The sequence below is a fragment of the Silene latifolia genome, chromosome Y (assembly GCF_048544455.1).
Source record: "Silene latifolia isolate original U9 population chromosome Y, ASM4854445v1, whole genome shotgun sequence".
NCBI classification, from domain to species: Eukaryota; Viridiplantae; Streptophyta; class Magnoliopsida; order Caryophyllales; family Caryophyllaceae; genus Silene; species Silene latifolia.
Window position 1 is genome coordinate 60,585,096 of NC_133538.1, and position 21,464 is coordinate 60,606,559.

The 21,464-nt window shown below is 41.7% G+C and overlaps 1 protein-coding gene and 1 non-coding gene across 2 annotated transcripts; one reads left to right on the forward strand and one right to left on the reverse strand.

Annotated features, from left to right (window-relative positions):
• Positions 1-5,119: 5,119 nt before the first annotated feature.
• LOC141634935 (small nucleolar RNA R71) lies at positions 5,120-5,226 on the reverse strand. Its single transcript, XR_012539649.1, has one exon. It is a non-coding gene; the product is annotated as a small nucleolar RNA R71 (small nucleolar RNA).
• A 4,547-nt stretch (positions 5,227-9,773) lies between these two features.
• Positions 9,774-10,868, forward strand: LOC141628164 (uncharacterized). Its single transcript, XM_074441339.1, has 2 exons — positions 9,774-10,611; positions 10,753-10,868. Exons 1-2 carry the CDS (start codon positions 9,774-9,776, stop codon positions 10,866-10,868), a joined length of 954 nt encoding a protein of 317 aa, XP_074297440.1.
• Positions 10,869-21,464: the final 10,596 nt, after the last annotated feature.

A 21,464-nucleotide genomic window follows, 5' to 3' on the forward strand; every position in this document is an offset into this window, starting at 1 on the left:
CTTTATGGGTTTCCCAAAGATACTGTGTCGGACCGGGATTCAAGTTTTTATTTTCAAGGTTATGGCAAGAGCTTCAAAGTTTTGTGAGTACTCTGATTAAAATGAGTACGACTTTCCACCCGGCAATGGATGGACAAACAGAGAGGACCATTCAAACCTTGGAAGATATGTTGAGAGCTTGCGTCTTGGAATTTGGGGGCTCTTGGGAAGATAGGTTACATTTGATCAAGGTTTCTTATAATAATATCTACCATGCTAGCATTGGCATGGCACCATATGAAGCCTTGTATAGGAAGAAGTGTCGAAGTCCAATATGTTGGGATGATAGCACTGAGGCCGTCTTGTTGGGACCTCAAATGATCTAAGACATGATAGACCAAGTGCATATAATATGAGAGAAAATGCGGGCAGCACAAGATAGGCATAGATTTATGCTCACTTGAGGAGAAGTGACATTGAATTTGCGGTAGGAGATAAGTTTCTACTTAAAGTTTCTCTTATGAGAGGAGTGATGAGATTTGGGAAGAGAGGCAAGTTAAGCTAAAAGTTCATAAGGCCTTATGAGATATTAGATAGAGTCGGGGAAGTGGCCTACCATTTAGTACTTCCCCCGGCATTGGAGCGAGTTCATAATGTTTTTCATGTGTCCCAATTACGTAAGTACATAAGTGATCCTTCACATGTGCTTGAGGCGAAAATGATTGAGTTAGATGATGCCTTAACTTATGTGGAAACACCCAAGGAGATCTTAGACCGGAAGATAAGGAAAATAAGACATGGTGAGACGGTGTTGGTAAAGGTTTTGTGGTCTAACCATCTATTAGAGGAGGCTACGTGGGAGGCCGAGGAGACCATGAAAGACCGGTATCCTCACCTTTTTTCGCAGGTAAGAGTTTGGTTACGAGGTCGTAACCTTGTTACTAGAGGGGTGGGGCGTATTACGCAAGTGCAAGTTCTTTCGTTTCTCCAACCTTTAGTAGCACTTAGTCATCCTTACCTCACCTTTGAGTCGGTAGTGTTGGTCACACTTGTATTTTTCACCATGTACCTTCGGGATGTCACGGGATATAGAGTATGGTATTAGAGACACCTTGTTTCGAGGCGCGTGTGAACTTCGGAGACGAAATTCCTTTCAGGGGGATTGTAACACCCATGCTTTTAGAGCCTCACTCGGTCAGTTTACTCGACCGAGTAGTGTCTCACTCGACCGAGTAGGGAGTCAACTCGACCGAGTAGGGGGTCTACTCGACCGAGTAGGTCTTCAAGTTTTTATGCAGGCTACAGGAGAGCGTCACTCGGCCGAGTGAAGTGTTCACTCGATGGAGTGCAGAGCCACTCGGCCGAGAGAACTAGTCACTCGATCGAGTGACCTGTCGTTGTCCAGCTTTTTACACGAGGCTTTGGTAGGTGGCCTATCACTCTCTAACACATTATCCTGCCACTAAAATCATCCCCACCTTCACTAAAATCATCCCCACCTTATCCTGCCACTCTCTAAAAACCCCTAAAAACATTACACATCTTACTCTTCAAGACCTACTCACACATTTGAAGATTTATCTTCCTTTTCTTGTTCTTGCTCACTTGTTAGCATTTGTAAGTTTAGCTCTAACCTTTCTCCCTTATTCCTATTTAGTGGACCATAATTTCTCTAGTGTGTGGTCTTCTAATTAATTATGGTAATGACTAATTAATTAGGGTAATTAAGAGAGTTTATTAGTATTGTTATTTTAGTAATTAGTAGTAATAGTAGTACTAATTTGTGTAGGAGGAGACTTCATTGAGGAGTCCTTCTAGCTTGGTTGATTGATTGATTGATTGATTGAAGACTAGTAAGAGGTAGGGTTTCCCTACTTAGCTTTAATGATATAGATGTTTATTTGTGCATTTATTAGCATTAATGACATTGTAGTTGCATTATAACATGAGTAATGACAATAAGGGTGTGATGGTATGTCGTTGGTTGGAATGTTCATACATGTGGAAGTTGCGTAAGCATTGTTAGTTTCACATTGTTAGGTAAATTTCATTATAACATGTTTATGGGACATTGGTACAAATGGGTGAGTTATTGATGAATTGGGCATTTATTACATGTTATGAGTTGTGTTAATTGAGAAGCATATTACTTGTTGTGATTGTCATTCTATGTGGTGTTGGTTGTTGGAGAATATGTGAGATTTGTCATTGGTTGTGATACATTGTTTTTGAGGACACGTAAGATGGTTGGGAGATCGTCTTGCGCTTGAGTCGCCTCTTGGAGCTTCCTACTCTAAGAGGGATATGCACATTAAGGACTTGAGTTTGGAGGGACTCGTGTGGTTGAGACACGACATCTGGCAGCGGATCTGAGTCGCTCTTAGGCCCGGTACCACGGACGTGTTCCGAGTACCCAGTGGTGTGATGCGGTGTCATGAGGGTGTCCCTGACATTGGTGTGTTGGAGGTGGATACTTGAGTTGTCATGCATCATTATACTAATCCTTATTTGCATACTCATGTAGATTATCATAGTAGCATACCATTCATGAACATCTATATTATTGGGGCTAACCAAAGTGTTTTCAAAATGTCTGTGGTGAACCATATGATGATTTCCGCCCATATGGGAAGCAGTGAATTGACAGGTTAGCTTTTCATATATACGGAGGCTTGGGAAAGTTCTTTATTTGTTGTCATTACTTTTGTTGTCTAGTTTTTAATTCTATTAGACTCCACCTTTTATTTCTATATGGTTGTAATTAAGTGGGATGGTATTTTCATCTCTTAACTTGTAACTAATTATCTAACTACAATTTATCTATTTTAAATTGTTGTGTTAAATTGCTTTACATTCGTTTGCTCGCACTACAAACTTAGGAAACCAAGTCTTGTGACACTCTCATGTGTCGGGGTTGTATTGAGGAAGGATCTTGACTTATGAGGGTGTTACAATAAGCGGTTGCATGGAGAAAGAAGGGGAAGAAAAGCTAAGGAAAGCCCTCAACCGGTCGGCCGACAACCGGCTCACCGGCTGGGAACCCCCCCTAATACCTTAGAACAGTTTTGAAGGAGAAGCAAAAGGCTCGGTGTCGGTTTGCACACCGGCAGTAGGCCACCTGGCCGGGGATGCAATAAGAGCTATGGAAAGTGAATAGGTGTCCTCTGCCGGTAGGCCGGCAGCCGACAGGGAACACTCATATGCCAAGTTTTGAAGATTGAAGCTCCAGAGTTGAAAGAGCTCGATGCCGGTTGCCAACCTGGGAGCCGGTTGACCGACAAAGGATCCCACTCTGCATTTCAACCATCCCTTTCCTTATGACCTAATTTCGAGAGAAACTATATATACCCCCTCTAATTTTATTGGACATATTACCCTACATCTAGAATTTACTACGTTCGTGCTTAAGCTTTCCTTAATTAAATTGTCAAACTTTCCTGAATTAAGCCTTAATCACTCCATAAATTAGTTAGATTTATATTAGTTGGCTTGTTTACATTTAGTTGTTGGGCTATAATTAAAGATATTGAAGAATTTCTTCCTTCATCAATCCAAAGTTTCAATCTTTCCTTATTGTTTGGTACAATTTTCTTCCTAATTTCATTTTCTTTTTGTTTGTTTACATTTCAAGTTCATCTCATTTGTTGTTTGAATTAGTATAATGTCTATTGATTTGTTTATGCTTGTTTCTTCACATATTGTCATGTCTCTTGCTAGTATGTGTGAGTAGCCCCCTCTAGGGTTTAGGGGGATCTTGAGTAAGACTTGGATGATGAATTTGGGGTGTTAACATATGAGTTTTGGGTAAAATATTAGGTCTTCATACACATGCATATAAGGTGTTTGCTGAAATGCTTGTATGAAAGTTCGAGTCTTCCATTGATGAATGCTTAGTATCTCCTTAAATGAGAATTAAAAGGAATGCTTGATAGTATGTTTATGAAGAGTTAGACACAAAGTGAAGATTTTGTGAATTACTTATGGAAACCAAAGCAATTAGTGTTTTAACCTAGACCAATTTGTTACCCATTACTTGTTAACCCCTTGTTCTTGTCCGTCTTACTTGGGTGAACCTAAAGACCCTAGCTTTTTATAAATTGTTTACAAATCCTCGTCTTAGCTTAATTTTGCATGCTTACTTGTCTTAGTTACGTCTTAGCTTAGTATTCAACAAATTTCTATTACTTGACTAAATTGAGACTTAAACGAGCTAAGTAGAAACCCCCGCCATCTTTGAGAACGATCCCTATTTAGACTACTTAAATTGGGTATTTTTATAAATTGTTTTTGATAAGGGAATGACGACTAAACATGATGTCAAAATGGCACTGTTGTCGGGTATGGCGTTTGGTTATTCTTAGTTAGTTAAAGTCTTAGCTTTTTTCTTTATTAGTTGTTTGTTTGTTTGGGTACTTACTTGATTTTTGTAGAGTGTGTGCGTTTTTGCTTAATGCTAGTGCCTAAAAAACACTAGAAGTCTCATGGTTTGCCAAGTTGTATGCCTAGGGGGGACAACCACTCCTTGCTCTACGACTCTGACCCGGAAAGACTTTTTCGAGCTCTACGGAATAGGAAATTAGCAAAGGTTCGAACCTCCTTTCTGACAACTATAGACCATACAAACACACCTACCCAACCTCAACTTGAAACATTAAGTCAACCACCTACAAACGACACAATTGATCCTTTTATAGAATATCTCTTTCATAACTTTCAACTTCCTACAAATACACTACCACAAACACCACCAAACATACCAATCGCAACACCACAAATGGCCGCTTTAAGGGACCACAACGTACCAAACCCGGATGACTATTTTTCACCCATAAATTTTGGCACCGTAGCTCCAAACAACTTTGAGATACATCCCGCTCAATTTGGATTGATTGAGAGGGATAGTTTCCATGGAAATGTCGACATAGATGACCATGCGCATCTCTGCAAATTCAAGAGTAAGGTAGCCATGATGAACAGAAATGGGGTCACCAAAACTACTTTAAGGCTTGTGTTGTTTACATTTACTCTAAAGGATAAGGCGGACAGATGGTTGAATGTCCACCCACCAAACACTTTCACAAATTGGGATGACTTGGCCAAGGCATTTCTATCCAATTATTATCCTTCTTCAAAGACGGCCATGATCCGCAATGAGATTACAAAATTCCAACAAGAAGATGGGGAATCCCTTGGGGAAGCATGGGATCAATTCCAAGACTTGATTGCTAGATGCCCGCACCATGGTATCTCGGTGTTGTATGTAACGCAAATATTTTTCCAAACTTTGTTGGAGGAAGAGCTAGGGGCAAGGGTCCTTCAATTTCCATGCCAAAAGAACAGTCCATTGGACTGCACAAAGAAATGCCACAACTGAAAGTAATTCAGAGGAAGAAAAACGAGTTTCTACATTGCATTATGAACATCAATACAACATGCCTGAGTTTGAAGCCTCGTATCTTAAGTTCTACTCATGAAAATCCTTTGATTCTTATGTCATTGGGAAGCTTAATATTTTAACTAACTATGACCTTTGTATTAAGGCTAAAAGCTATTTTTGTTTGAGATAAATGCAATTTTTAAAAGAGATGGGCTAATCTGAAATACTTCAATAGTTTCAGAATCTCAGGTCTGATTTCAACTGATCATATTGATACGTGCATTTCATATAGTCTTTTAGAGCCTTTATTATACGTATTTCTATGTAATTTATGTAGTGTTATGCTACAAATGTCCCCCGAATCGTATAATTTGGGTTGCTTTCTCTTATTGGCAGGATTGGACCCGAAAGTAGCGGAATCACGCCTTCTTCAGTCCCCTTAGCATGCATTTATGGATATGGAAGAATTGGAGCGGAATTAATATACCTCGGGAAGCGTGAAGTGGTCTCGGAAGCTAACTAACGAAGAAAGGAAGTTGGTTCAGTGGCCAAGTACTCGATCGAAGCCCTTTCTGTTCGATCGAGTGAAATTTGGTGGTCAACAAATGCTCGATCGAGTCCCTGCTGTACTCGATCGAAAGATGGTATTTTGAAGGCTCTCGATCGAGAGGTGATGTCCTCGATCGAGAGGTTTGGATGGAGAAAGTGTTCGATCGAGTAGTTCCATTGTACTCGATCGAGAGCTTTAGTTTTTAGACGTAAGATTTAGTATCTTAATTATGTTTTAGGTTAATAAAATATCTTCTCTATATAAAGAGAAGACGTCATTAGGTTTAATGAGACTCCTTAATCTGATACTTTTGCTCCTATTCATTCAGTAGATAATTTCTCTCTCTTTTGGACGTTGCTTTGTTCTTCCATTACCAGATCTCGAAACTTTGTAATCTCTCTTTACTCTTTGATTTAATTTAATTCTCTCTTTGTATCCCTTTAATTCTTGATCTTTATTTCTGTCTTAATTAGAATTATTATTAGTTTATGTTATTTCTTATTAATCATTTACCCTATTTCATGTCTTCCCTTAATTCATTAATCATTGTTATTGTGTTAATCATCGCCATGAGTAGCAAATTCTTTGTTGTTAGGATTAGGGGAGCCATGGTAATGAAACAATAATGTTGTAAACGGATTAGGAGGTTTACATGCGAGAATTGATTCATAACAATTTAATTGTAATCGTTTAGTTGAGTGCACGCTTCTAAAGTAGTTAATCCGGTTAATTTCAGACCTAGATCGAGAGATTGGAATTAATATATCCCTTATGAACAATAGACTACATTAATGAGGGCGAGAGCTAAGTTAGTAGTATTTTAGGGCAGATATCGGACCGAGAGGAACTTTCCTTTACCCTTCTCACAATAGACCGACTGATCTCTTTATGACTGAATTGGTTAATTAAAATGGTGAACCGACATCCTAGCATTCTTCTCTTTATTTGATCACAACCTGTTTTATTTTACTACTTTTATTGCTATCTTTCTCTCTGCCTTAATCTCATTTAGTAGTTTAGAAAACAAATTCAAACACCCCAATTATTACCGTGACGGACTAGAATAACAAATAGATATAATAGCCTCCATGTGGAGTACGATACCCGACTTACCTCTACTATATTAGTTGAGCCGGTTGGTTTATTTTTGAAAGGCTTGCGACAGCCGTGTCACATATCTTGAGTTTCAGATGGTATAAATTTGTGTTCTTTACATTTATAAAATTTTGAAGAATTCTACTTTCCTATGACTTTGAAATTAACAAGATTCATTGAGTATATTTTTCACAAGAAGGCTTTAATGACTGTCACGGAAGAATGCAATGTTGTTTTCTTAATTGACATGTCTGTGTTCAAAATTGAATAGCTCAATATTCACTCAATGTTTAAGGTTGATTCTTTTTGGAGGTGAAATCCAACTTCATTATATTTCATTTGAGCTATCATGGGAAATTTTAGTCAACCTCAGCTAGGAGATATGATTTTCCAAAGTTCCTGCTGATGCACATGAAAACTACTGAACATCCATTCCTGACCTAAACTTACTCAAAGCTCTGTATCTCTCAATCCAAGCCATGTTCTTGCATAACTACAATTGGATATGGAATCCAACTCACTTAGCTTCGTTTTTGCTACTCATGGGTCTCCTAGTTCCCCCTGATCAGAAAGTTAAGGCCCCTACAAGAAACTCATGGATGCTGACCTGTTACAGCAGCGGGTTGCCAGTGACTTGATAGCACTCAAACCTCAATATCTCGAGTTTTAGGTCATATTTTCATGTGATTATTTTTGGACATTAAAGCTAAAGCCCTTTGGGGCATTTTATTTCATCCTGAGCAAAGATTTATCAATACTGCAAAAGTGGCCTGATTCCAGAATGCTATGAAAACGTTTGTTTTGCATTTGTGTGAAGCACGGCCATTCATGTCCATTTTTCCTAGCTTGAGTGGCCCGTCCAGGGATGCTAAATGATCTCTAAATGATCCCAAGTATGTGAGCACCAGAAATCAAGAAAATGAGCCCTTTACATGTGATCAAAAGTAGTTTACTTTTGAGGAGACACAATGAAAGTGACAGTTTGTCCTTATGTTCCCCCTTGTCTCCTCTTTTCTGTTCTCTACTGTAAGGACCAGCTATGGGACATATAAGAAGACAATACAACAACTTTTATCTGTCCTTAATAGTTGAATTTCAGATCCTATCATTTTTGTCCTTTTACTTTATTCAAAATCAACCCTTAGATTGGAGTAGTTAGGAATCAATGGTCAGATTATTATTTAAGTCTCTTAGGGTTTTATGTTGCAGCACTTGTAAGCTCTATATAAAGGGTCATTCTCCATTGTAAGAAGGCAAATTTGATGAATATGAAAAAACTGAGATTTTTCTCAAAAATTAAAAACTTGTGCTACGAGCTGTAGTTTGTGTCAGACCTGGAATTTAGCTTGTGCTAAGCTGTAACAAAATGTCCAAGGTCTGTTAGTAAATGTAATTTAATATGTGCTAGGATGTGATTAAATTAAAACCTGTTGTTTAGTGATCTTAACTCTCCTTGTGCTAGGCTGTAGTCGAGTTAAGCTTCCTACTCCTAGTTGTCTTTCAAATATACATGTGCTAGGTTGTGGTTATTTGTTAGATTACTTTACTTATCCATTTATTTTACTTATTTGCATCTTGTCAAAATCAAAGAAAATCTTCACAAAAATAGCCTCAAGTTACATTGTTTGTCAGAAAATTTTTACTATTTTGAAGTGTTGTTACTTTGATTCTAAACAGGCCCTTAGGTTGATTGTTTCAACTTATAATCATTGAAAATATCAGAAACCCCATAATTTACACTGTAGTTATTGCCAAGGACCAAAGAGATGGTCAACGCATCGGCGGGAGGAGGTTTTGACCACCTTGGGGATGCCGATGGGTCGGCTCTTATAAAGAAGATGGTAGACTCCGAGTCAAATTATGGGTCTAGAGGGAATGTGTTGAGAAGGAGTAGTCGATATCCTCCGAAAACGATTTCTACCTCTAATGTGGAGACAAATGCAAAGATCGATGTTCTTACCAAGAAGTTTGAGGAAATGTCCAGGAAGCAAGTGCGTCAAGCAATTACTTATCATGGGCCACCATTGGAGGAGAATGTGCAAGCTTCTACTTGTGAATTTTGTGGAGAAGTAGGCCACACACATGATATTTGTGCCAACAATCTTTACAACAACATAAACGGTGAAGATGAGGTGCAAGATGTTAATGCCTTCCCAGCCTTCAACAACTCCACTAGACCTCCTAGACCACCCTACAACAACAATAAAAGCACTTATAACCCGAATTCAAACTATTACCATGCGGGTTTGAGTAAACATCCAAACATGACCTATAAGAGCACAAATGTCAAAAATCCACCAACACAACCACAAGCACAAAACATGAATCCCCCAGGATTCAATCAACCAAGAGGTGGTGGATTTAACTCAAGGAACAATTATGGCACTAACAACCAAGGATATCAAGATTCTGGTACAATTAAGGGAATCAAGGGTTTAATAAAGGAAACCAAGGGTTTAATCAAGGATACAACAATCAAGGGTACCAAGATCAAGGTTTTAACCAACACAACCAAGGGTTCAACCAATGCTTTAACCGAGGCCAAGGTTCAAATTTTCAAAATCAAGGGTATAGGGGAAGCAACGAAGGGAACCAAAATCAAAACAATAACAATCAAGCTCCAACAACCGAAGTGATTACGATTTTCCTCTCACCATATCTAACTAATCCTTTCAAGAACCACCACCACAACAAGGAGGTTTCATGGGAGATGTGAATTTTATCAATTTGGTCAAGATGTGAGCAAACATGTCGATTTAACACCAACAAGACATGAAAAACTTGGCCACCTCAACACAAAAAGAGTTGAGGAATCTTTCTGTCTTCCATAAGAATATCGAGGCCCAAGTGTCCTCCCAAGCTCTAGCTAAACCCCAAAGACCACCGGGTAGCATGCTAGCCCAAGGGCAAAACTCAAGAGATGCCTCAACTAGTCTCCAAGCACATGCGGTACTTTTGAGAAGTGGGTTGGAGCTTGAAGACCCTTACAAGGATCTAGAGGTTGAAGTTGATCTAAAAAGGAAGATAATGGTGATGAATGATGGGAGAGAGAGTCCGCCAATGATTCCCTCGATAAGAATGAGTGATACAAAAAAGGGAAGGGTAACAAGTAAAGCAACACAAAGTTGGGAAGATCCCTTGGTAAAATATGTTGATGGGTTTGTTCAAGACCTCCCTTATGAAGAGGAAATGGGTGATGAAGCTAGTCAGGAAATTCTTGTGCAACCTCCCAAAAAGGTAAAAAATATTGCATCATCTTCAAAGGTATCCTCTAACTCCCAACTTATCACTAATATCCCTTATCCTTCTAGAGCCATAAGGTCTAGGGAGAACTTCAATTATACAAAGTTTCATGAAATGTTGGATAAACTTGAAATTAGTCTTCCTTTTACTGAGGTGATTTTGAACATGCCAACTTATGCAAAATTTTTGAAAGATATTTTGGCAAAGAAAAGAACCTTAGGAAGCCAAGAATTGGTGGCACTGACCGAGGATTGTAGTGCGGTCTTGTTGAACAAAATGGCCACCAAACTTGGTGACACGGGTAGCTTTTGTATTCCATGTGTGATTGGTAATGTTCCAATATCAAGGGCATTGTGCGATCTAGGAGGTAGTGTTAGTGTGTCGCCCCGAACTATTGCAAAGAAAATTTGAATGAATGAATTGCTACCAACCAACACGACTCTTCAATTGGCGCATAGATCTATCAAACACTCCTTGGGGGTGCTTGAAGATGTACCCGTTAATGTAGGTAAATTCTTCATCCCTTCCGACTTCGTTGTCCTTGATATTCCGGAGGATAGCTTTACACCCATCATTCTTGGTAGTCCATTCTTGGATACTGGTGGAGTGTTTATTGATGTATGAAATGGGAGGCTAAGCTTTAGAATAGAAGGCGATGTTGTTGAGGTTAGTAAAAATGCACAATTGAGATAATTGACGAGGTTGTTCAAGAAGTGGCTAGATAAAAATCCGAGATGGAAGAAGCCTTCCAAATTGCCATCCGTTATGAGGATATGGATGAGAAGCTTGATATTGATGATGAAGTGATCAAGAAGTTTGAGCGATTACTCCCTCCTAAGGTACAACTCAAACCTTTACCTCCCTCACTTAAGTATGCTTTTTTAGGTGAGGGAGAGACTTATTCAGGTGATCATTAATGCTAAACTTGATGAGATTCAAGAACAAAAGCTTTTGAGCGTTCTCAAAGCCCAAAAACGCTCATTGGGGTATAGCATTGATGACATTAAAGGATTGAATCCAAACTTATGCTTGCATAGAATCACTCTTGAAGAGGAAAGCCGACCTACGGTCGAAGGTCAAAGGAGATTAAACCTGAAAATGGCGGATGTTGTCAAAAATGAGGTTTTGAAATTGCTTGAGGCGGGTATAATCTACCAAATCACGGATACTAGATGAGTAAGTCCCGTCCATGTGGTCCCGAAGAAGGGAGGTGTGACCATGGTGGGACAAGATGACGGGACTTATGTATCTTCTCGTCCGGTGATCGGGTGGAGGATGTGTATAGACTATCGTAAATTGAATGCCTCCACCATCAAGGACCATTTCCTATACCTTTTATAGACCAAATTTTTTAGAGGTTGGCAGGACATGCTTACTATTGTTTTCTTGATAATTACTCCGGGTTCTTCCAAATCCCAATTCACCTGGAGGACCAAGAGAAAACAACGTTTACATATCCCATAGGAGTGTATTCATATTGGAGAATGCCATTCGGGTTGTGTAACGCACCCGGCACCTTTCAAAGGTGCATGATGGCTATCTTTGCCGACTTCCTAGAAAAGATCATGGAAGTCTTCATGGACGACTTTAGCTTCCATGGAGTTTCATTCGATCATGGTCTAGTTAATTTGTCTAACGTCTTGAGACGATGTGAGGGCTACAACTTAGTCCTTAATTAGGAAAAATGCCATTTTATGGTAGAGGAAGGAATTTTTCTTTGTCATATCATATCCAAGAGGGGAATAGAAGTTGATGGAGCTAAAGTTGCGGTAATAGAGAACTTGTCACCCACGACAAACTTGAAGGGGGTGAGAAGCTTTCTTGGCCATGCCGGTTTCTATATATGGTTCATCAAAGATTTTTTTTCAAAATTTCAAAACCGTAGACTTCACTTGTCCTCAAGGATACCCCATTCGTAATTGATAAACATTGCCTTGAGTCTTTTAAGAGATTGAAGCAAGCACTTGTGACGGCTCCCATCATCCAGGCACCGGATTTGAGCCTTCCCTTTGAAGTCATGTCTGACGTGTCGGACTACACCGTGGGGGGCGGTGCTTGGCCAAGTGATTGACAAGAAGCACCATGTAATCTACTACTCTAGTAAAACCCTCAACCAAGCCTAATGCAACTATTCTACCACCAAAAAAGAAATGCTAGCGATTATTCACGCAATTGAGAAATTTAGGCCCTATCTTGTTGGGTCTAAGGTGGTATTTTATACCGATCACATCGCATTGCGACAATTAATGGTTAAAAAGGATGCAAAGCCAAGGCTCTTGAGGTGGGTGTTGTTGCTTCAAGAGTTTTACCTTGAAATCAAGGATAAGGTGGGGGCCAAAAATGTGGTGGCCAATCATTTGTCGAGGCTAACGATTGAAAAGCATGGTGTGAAGTATGAAAGCGGGCCGATAAATGAGTGGTTGAGTGAAGATAAACTAATAGAGGTAAGTGAAAGAGTGTCGTGGTTCACGGATGTGGCGAACTATCTTGCTAGCGGGTTTATACCTACCGAATTCAACAAACAAGAAAGGAGGAAATTGAGGCATGAAGCCAAGAGACACTATTGGGATGACCCCAATCTTTTCCGGAGATGTGGGAATGGAATTTTTCGGAAATGCGTTTCAAATTAAGAAGGGTTGGATATAGTGCATGATCTCCACTCAACAACATTTGGAGGTCACTTGGCCACTTCAAGAACCATTGCTAGGGTACTTCAATGCGGGTTCTATAGGCCTAGTATGTTGAAGGACATTCATTCTTATGTAACTTCTTGTGATCCTTGCCGAAGGAGTGGCGACCTACGAAAGAAAGACGAGATGCCGTTGACAAACATTCTAGAGATAGAATTATTCGATTGGTGGGGCATCAACTTCATGAGCCCTTTTACATCTTCATATGGAAATGATTATATACTTGTAGCGGTAGACTATGTCTCTAAATGGGTAGAAGCGGTGGCTTGCCCAACCAATGATTCCAAGGCTGTGATGAAGCACTTTAAAGATGTCATATTACCAAGGTTCGGAATGCCTAGAGTGGTGATAAGCGATGGAGGATCACACTTCAAGAAAGACACTTTCAACGCTCTTTTAAAGAAGTATGGAGTAAGGCACAACACCAAACTTGCCTACCACCCTCAAACAAGTGGGCAAGTCGAGGTGTCAAATAGACACATCAAAGCTATCTTAGAGAAGGTTGTGAATAAGAACCTAAAAGATTGGTCTACCAAGTTAAGCGACACGTTATGGGCCTTAAGGACGGCTTACAAGACTCCTTTAGGGACTACTCCCTATAGGCTAGTCTATGGTAAGGCCTGCCACCTTTCGGTTGAGTTGGACCATCGGGTTCGGTGGGCTATTAAAGAGCTAAACTTCGACATGGACAAGACATCCAAACACCGACTAATTCAATTAGCCGAACTTGATGAGTTATGGATTGATGCCTACGAGAGATCAAGTATTTACAAAGAAAAGCCAAATAAAAGGCATGACTCAAGGATATTGATAAAAGAGTTCAAAGTTGGTGACTTGGTCCTCTTGTTCAACTCGGGATTGAAAATATTTCCCAGAAAGCTTCGATCGCGGCGGTCCGGCCCATTTCAAGTAACAAAAGTGATGCCTTATGGGGCAATAGAGGTGACTAGTGAAGCAACCGGGTCATTTACGGTGAACCGTCAAAGGATGAAAGTCTACTATGAATGTCACCCTAGAGAAATTATAAGCATCATTGAGTTAGGGGAGCCCCTTCTTGGAGGCGAAAGCTAATCGATTCAATAATCAAGCAATAGTTTGGTGGAGTTCCTCAAGAACCACTATTTATAAATATCCTTTCTCTAAACTTGGCATGCATGTTGTTATACCATGAGTACATTTGGATTCTTTTGTACTTTGTGTTAATTTGGATTGGGTGATGCGATGTCACATTGAATTCGTTTGGTGGTAGAATGAGGAATACAAGCATTACCCTCACTTAGCCCATTTCCCAACATCGTGAGTCGGCATGACATAGGAAAACACGAGAAGACGGGCCAAATGAGGAAGTCGGGTTTTATTACTTGAAAACAAGGAGGAAATCAAGCACAAATAGGCCTTTGTCGGTGGACCAGCAGCCGGTTAGGCCACCGGCGCCGAGGCACTACAAATTTAAAAGTGAAAAAAATGAGGAAAACAAGTGTATATGAACTCTCTGCCGGTGGACCGGCAGCCGACGCCCCCACCGGCACCGAGAGTTTCCCATTTTGAAGAAATTTTGATGAAACCAAGTGAGGGGGGGGTGCGAGCCGGTAAGCTGGCAGCTGAACCACAGGCTAAGACCACCCCCAGGTGAACACTGTAGTATAAAACCCCAGGGTTTTGCCAGAAAAGGGGAAATGTGACAGAAACTTAACCTGACAGTTCTACAATGCAATGAAGTTCAGAAATTAATTTAAAATATCCGATGGCCCTTAATATTCATGAAACTTTGTGACAATTAATTTTGATATATGAACCAACTCTGAGTGAAATTTCCGAAATTTTAAGACCCTCTAATTGTTTTTAATAAATCCAACAAACTAGTCTGACAGATGAATTCTGACAAGCCTAATAGCAGGACTTATTTCTGTAATGAACAAATGATGAACTGATATAATTAAATCCTCAAATCTCCACAGAAATGTTCACGGGAAATCTAAGAAGTTAACTTGACAAATCTAAGCCTAAAATGCACAGATGAACAAAGGATTCAACACTCAAACCTAAATAACACACTTAAACTAATTCACAGCTGAGCACAGATGTGGTCATGGGCCACGTCTCGGTCTGTGGATTTGGGGCCACCTACCGGTCCTCGGTCGCGGGCCACCTGCACGCTAGGCCATTCGGTGGACATGCAGCGGTCTTTTGAAAGCCACGCTCGGCGGCGTAAAGATGCTTTCGACCGGATCGTTTTAGATCGGTCGGTTTCGTCTCGGTAAGGGTCTCGAAACGATTAGAGATGTTCGGAGTTGCCACCAAGAATTTGTGGGATGCCTGGAACCCGTTCGAATTCCACTTTATACCTCGGTCAAATCGAAGCACAAAGCAGCATTTGACATAGGTACTAAAGATAAGGAAATCGTCCCTCTTTAGCATCCTATCTCTAGAATGACTCTCGTACGCCCTGGATAAGGTCGTCCACTATCCAAAGTTTTTGAGTAAGAGGTGAAGGTACGTATTGGGAAGCCCTTTAATCAGACACCCAATCCCGCCCGCGTTTAGCGGCCTCTACTGATCGATCTTGGTTGGTTGAATGCAAAAGTTGATAAAACGGTTTAAATGCATGAATGCACATCCAATGATTTAAACCTAACATGTGAGAGCTTTCTAAGTCAGTTGATTTAATCCAAGTATCAAGTATAAGATGTCGAGTTGGATTAATGGTTGATTTGCATGCAAGACGGAAATTAAACATCCATTTACCGTATCAGGTTTAGGGTGCATAACATGATCCATTTGTTTTAGTAAGGCATTTTGCAAATATGGTTTTGAATAAATGAATAGTCATCTGATCCGTCCTATATCCGGGTTAGCCGGAGTAGGGATCGTCCTAGACTAATGCTGGAAGGGAACAGGCCCTGTACCAGACGGCTATAAGAGGCGCGAGCCAGCCGGCGGTGTAAGAAGCCTCCCTCTGGTTTTGAAAATGAGAAACAAAAGGCCTGCTTGAGGCGCGGGTTAGCCAACGGTTGTATGCCGTGTTCTGACCTTTTAGAAAACGTTATAAAACGTGTTGAAAATGGGTATTTGAACCCGGTTTGATTTTGAAAGGGTCGTTTAGACCGCATTTGTTTGAAGAACTAGACACGAATAATCATCATTATTTGATAATATTCGGTGTCAGGGTTAGATTTGACAAACTTGACATGAATAGTTTTGGAAAATGATTATGGACTAATTGTTTGAAGTCCATTTTGAATGTAATTAGTCGATACTCGTCATCGTACCCGGGTTAAAATCCGGCATGGTATGTAGAACCAAGAATGATTTTGTGTTGGTGACTAATATGTTTATTTGGAAATGTAAAGAAATGAAATAAAAGGCTTTAAAATACCTTCTAAATGTCATTAACCAAATATTATCACCGAAACACGGATTTAACCGTCATGGTATGAAGAACCAAGGGTGAAAAATACTTTATGGTTAAAACATGTGAAACGAAACAAAAAGGTTTCGAAAATACTTGAAATGGTAAAAACCGATTACAAATATGAAAAATGGATTAAGGGAAATGAAGAGAACAAACACGGTTGATTTAAGTCCGAATACCCCATTTAGGCGTGAGCCGATTGGCGACCTAAGGGGCTTCGCCTCGGACAAAAATCGATTTTGGCTCGTTTATTCCATATTTTGGTTCATTTTATGCATGTTTTAGCATGTTAGAGTCATGAAACAAATGGAAACATAATAAAAGAGGATTTTTACACCCTCATATTTACATGTTTGGTTATGGCGAGTGACCGACGTAAGTGAAACAACTCGTTTGATCGGAAGAAACTCGGTTTAAAACCGTTTTGGCAAGTAAAAGAGTGTTTTAAAAGTTTAGTGATGGTGTTGTGGTCGAAGTGGTAGGTCAAGTGGTTTAATGCACGATGACGGTACCAAACAATGTGTAAGGCTCGTGTTTACGATCGGTAGGTCGTAAATACGTGTCAGATTGTGACTTTAGAAGTCGAGTCGAGAATTTTAAGGGAGAAAAGAGGGGGCGGACACTCGCGTAACTCTCAAATGGGTGGCATTTGAGGGGTAGTTATAGGAGAATGAGTGATTGTGTGACTTTTGAGCGACGTGGCCACATGGGCTGCTCAAAGAGGCGCGAGCCACGTCGCGGGTCTTCGAGCTGTGTTGTCGCTTTCACAACAAACGTAATCATGATTTGTTCTATCCTAGGTTTTGTAGTCACATGTTTGGTACTTGACCAACATGAATCCGGGAAAACTTAGCATAGAAGGCTTTGAGATATTTTGTTTTTGTGGTTGACTCGGTTTGACTCGTTGTTGGAGTCGGGATTTGAATTTTTGAGTCGGTTTTTGATCCGGTGTCGGTTTTGACTCTAGTTAGTGTCATTGCGACCCCGTCGCCGTGCATTAAACACTCCAGGTATTTTTAAAATGTTTTCAAATGTTTTATTTTCGAAATCGTTTTAAGTTTTCCAACGTAAAGTTGTACACAAACTGTCGAACAAACGCCGCGATTCCAAAATATGTTGTAGTCCGATAATCATCGGGTGTTTGTCGGAGTCTCAGCAGATACTGGGTATCTACAGAGCCCCCACTTTGACCGAGGCTTGGACATGGCGAAAGTCAAAGTAGAGCCCCCAGGTCAATCGAAGATTACAACCTGGAGACCCAAGCGACGTCGAGGCGGCTCCAAAAGAATTCGGGCCAAGGACCTGCCGTCGGGAAGGGCGACGCCAAGGCGACTCGAGGGTACGAGTCAAGGGCCTGTCGTTGGGAACAGTTTAGAGTCTGTCGACTGTCCGCGCGGGTCGTTTAAAGTCCGTTAGACTACGTACAAAGGATCGCCAGCCATAAGAAGGAGTCATACATGAGGCATCTTCGGATATGTCTTCACATGTTTGCGGATAAAGGCTCGCCAGCCATTGGCAAGAAAATGTACCCGAGGCATCTTCGGGATGTATCCTTGAAAGGTTGCGGACAAAGGCTCGCCAGCCGATGGTAAGGAAATGTACCCGAGGCATCTTCGGGATGTATACTTGATGTGTTGCGGACAAAGGCTCGCCAGCGGTCGGTTAATGGACCATGGGAATAGCCGCGTCGAATGGGCTTGTTCTGAAAGTAGCGAACTCGTGATGCCGCTGTGGAAATAGTGAATTTGGATTTTCACTATCACCATTTTTGGAATGAGTGGGTTCCACGAGGAAGCCCCCTGCTGGTATTTGAAGGAATAGTGAATTTGGAATCTTCACCATTCGTTGGCTTGAATTTGCAGTGGCGGTTTTGATCGCCGTTTGTTCTAATTTTGAAGGAAAATAGCGAATTTGAGTTTGCTATAGCGTTTGAAGTGACGGTTTATGTGCCGCCGTTGACATTTGACAGAAATAGTGAATTTGGAATCTTAACTATTGATCGACGTGACGGTTTATGTGCCGCCGTTGACATGTGATGGAAATAGTGAATTTGGAATCTTCACTATTGATCGAAGTGACGGTTTATGTGCCGTCGTTGCTTGAAATTTGGAGAAATAGCAGTTTTTGAATTTTCGCTATTATTTTTGAAATATACGGTTTTAATTGTCGTCGTTCGGATTTTGAGGAAATAGCGATTTTGAATTTTCGCTATTATTTTTGAAGTTGGGGGTTTTGATCGCCGTTTGCTTGAAATTTTGAAAATAGCGAATTTGAATTTTCACTATTTGGTTTTGTTTGTTTTTGAGGAAATGAGGACATTCAATATCGTTAACGAAAATCCGAATTTGTTGATTGGAAATTGGGCCAAAGCCCAAATTTCGCAGAAAAGGCAAGGGAGAGGCCTGTTTTAGGCGCGAGCCATCTGGCGATGGAAGCCGGCTTCCCCTATTTTCTGTTAAAAAGACGCGAGGTTGAGCTGCGGATGATTATTCATCTTCAACCTCAAAATCTCGCAAAAACGCCATTAAAGGACCTTCTATCTTGCTTTCACTTGTGCCATTGTCAACAAATGTCATCTCAAGTTAAGTATTTCTTCTTGAATCCATTCAAATTTGTCGATTTTTAGATTGATTGAGTTAGGACGAAATTTTGCCCTAAAAATCGAATTGGGCGTTTTTGATTGAGCCAATTTCGAGTGAAATTGATGTTTGCATTAGGTTAGAAACCTGTTTAGGAGCATAGGGGTGCTTTTAGTTTGCATTTTGGTTCCCGTTCCCGCTCCCAGTGTTTGAAAAACGCGAGTAAGGTGAGACACCGTCTCACTTCGCAATGCCAAGTTTATTTGCTTGGATAGTGGGTCCCACTAGGTTGCATTGTAGTTGGGAAAACCCGTGTTTGCCATCTAAGGACCTTCGTTGGATGTTAGTGGGCAAAATTGGATTTTTGCCTTTTGCGACGGTCTTACGTCTGACAAAATAAGCACCTGTTTGGGCTTGAATTGAGTCAGTTTGCCTTGAAATGGACCTTATTGGTATTTTAGGTCACCTTGAGGCGTGATAAAATCACGTTTGCCTTTTTGCGGTCGTTTTTGAATTTTTGACCAGTTTGGGCTCAAATTAGCGTATGAATTGCCTTTTTGAACCGTAGAAAAATCCCCATTGTGTCGGGAATGTATTTTGGGGTTGTTGGCGGACCTTGTATAGGTCTTGAAATGCCGTTTTTGTGATTTGACTCGTCTTTTGCTTGAAAAGAGGGGCGAGTCATTTTTGTGTTTTTTTGTGAATGGTTTGGGGCGGGATTGCCCCTTGTTTTTGTATTGCAGGTTGTTTTTTTTTTTTTGGATTTATCCATTTCCTGCCGTCGTAATTCCGAAATTTCGGCTGACGCTTTTTTGTTTGTAGGAGAGTGTTCGGGGCAAGCCGAGTTCATGGCTGCGACTCTTGAGGAGTTGTTCGGGTCGGGCCCGGTTAGTACTCCGGTTAGCACGCCTGCCGTTATTGTGGAGGAGGTTACTGAGGAGGAGAGACCTCCTGAGCAGACTGTTGGGGCCTCAGGGGCCGTCGAGGAGCGTGAGGAGCCCGTTGTTGGGGCTGTTAGCACCGGTAGAGCTCAGACTGGGGCTGAGGCGAGTACCTCCGAGAGGAGGGTTTTTTCGAGGGAGCGACGTCCTCAGGCGACTAGGCGGAAGTTACGGGACGTCAACAGGGTCGTTGAGTTGGGCCCTATCCACCACGTTGAGTCTCGCGGTCATAAGAAGCGGAGAGCAGAGACAGCCGAGGACGATGCTGACGCCGCGAGCTGGAGAGCCAGGCGAGTTACGGCCTCGCGGGGGTTGCTTTTACGGGCGGCGCCTGAGTGGGCCGAGGGTTTTGACGGTAGCCTGTTGTTGTTTCGACTGGACCGACACCTTTCCTACCGTGCTCACGAGGGCATGGTGAGTCGCAATTCCTGGTTGATTTTGTCATTTTTGAAGTGTCGAGCCTAAATAGTCATTCTGACGTTGTCTGTTTTTGATTTCAGGAGATCGGCACCATGAGGACTTTCTCGGCCTTTTCTACCTGCTTGGGTCTTTACGACGTTCTCCGAGCCGGGTCGAGGGCGTTGATAGAGAGGTCGGCTTTTGGGCCGTTGGTGGCCGCTTGGCGGGACATTCACAGGTCCTCGATTAGGTCGAACCTGTGTTTGATCTGCGCTATGTTGGATCGGTATTGGGATACGACGTCATCGTTCCACATGGAGTTTGAGGAGGTCGGTGTGACTTTAGAGGACTTGGCCATGGTATCCGGCCTTCCCTGCGGCGAGCTGCCTATTGATTTTACCGCGACACCGGAGAGAGTGTCTTCTCCTGCGGTCACCGCCTTGATCGGTACTGCTTTGCCAGATCCTTCCGACGCCACTCCGTACCTAATTGCGAGTTCTTACGTGAATGACCACTTCACTGAGAGGGTGGCAGGTGTTGTTCTGGCGCCGTTGGCGAGTCCGGAGGCAAAGGTTGAGGCCGACGCGAGGGAGGCGCGGCTGTGGTTGTGGTACTTCTTGGGTGCCACGTACTTTGGTGACAAGGGCGAGCGCTTGTCGACCAAGGTGCTTCCTCTCCTTACCGACCTTGACAATTTGGGTCGGTTTGACTGGGTTACGCCGGCTTTGGCGAGTTTCACCCGGTACTTGCACGCGGCGGTGCGTCCAGAGACAGTGGGAGCGGGTAGTGCTCCTGCTTTGGATGGTCCCAGCCTCATCTTTGAGGTACGAGTTTTTTTTTTGTGGTAGTTTTTTTTTTAGTTTGATTTTGATTTTGACTTTGGCAATTTTTGAGAAATTGGCTAATTTGTGTTTGCTGTGTTTGATTACAGGCTTGGTTGTATGCTTACTTCACTCCTCTGAGTCCGGGGACTACAGACGGTGTTCCCTCGGCTTACCCTGCTGTGAGGGGTTGGACGGTGTCTCAGGAGCAGTCGACCAAGTCGACTTACGAGGACTGCAGGCGTCGCGTGAACAAGCTTCGGGTTGCTGATGTAAGTTCTTGTTCTCTTCCTCCTTCTCCCTTAGATAGAGATAGACAGAGATAAGATGATTAGGTAGCTTGTGAAGCCCCCAGTTAGCTGAGTAGCTTTGTCTCGA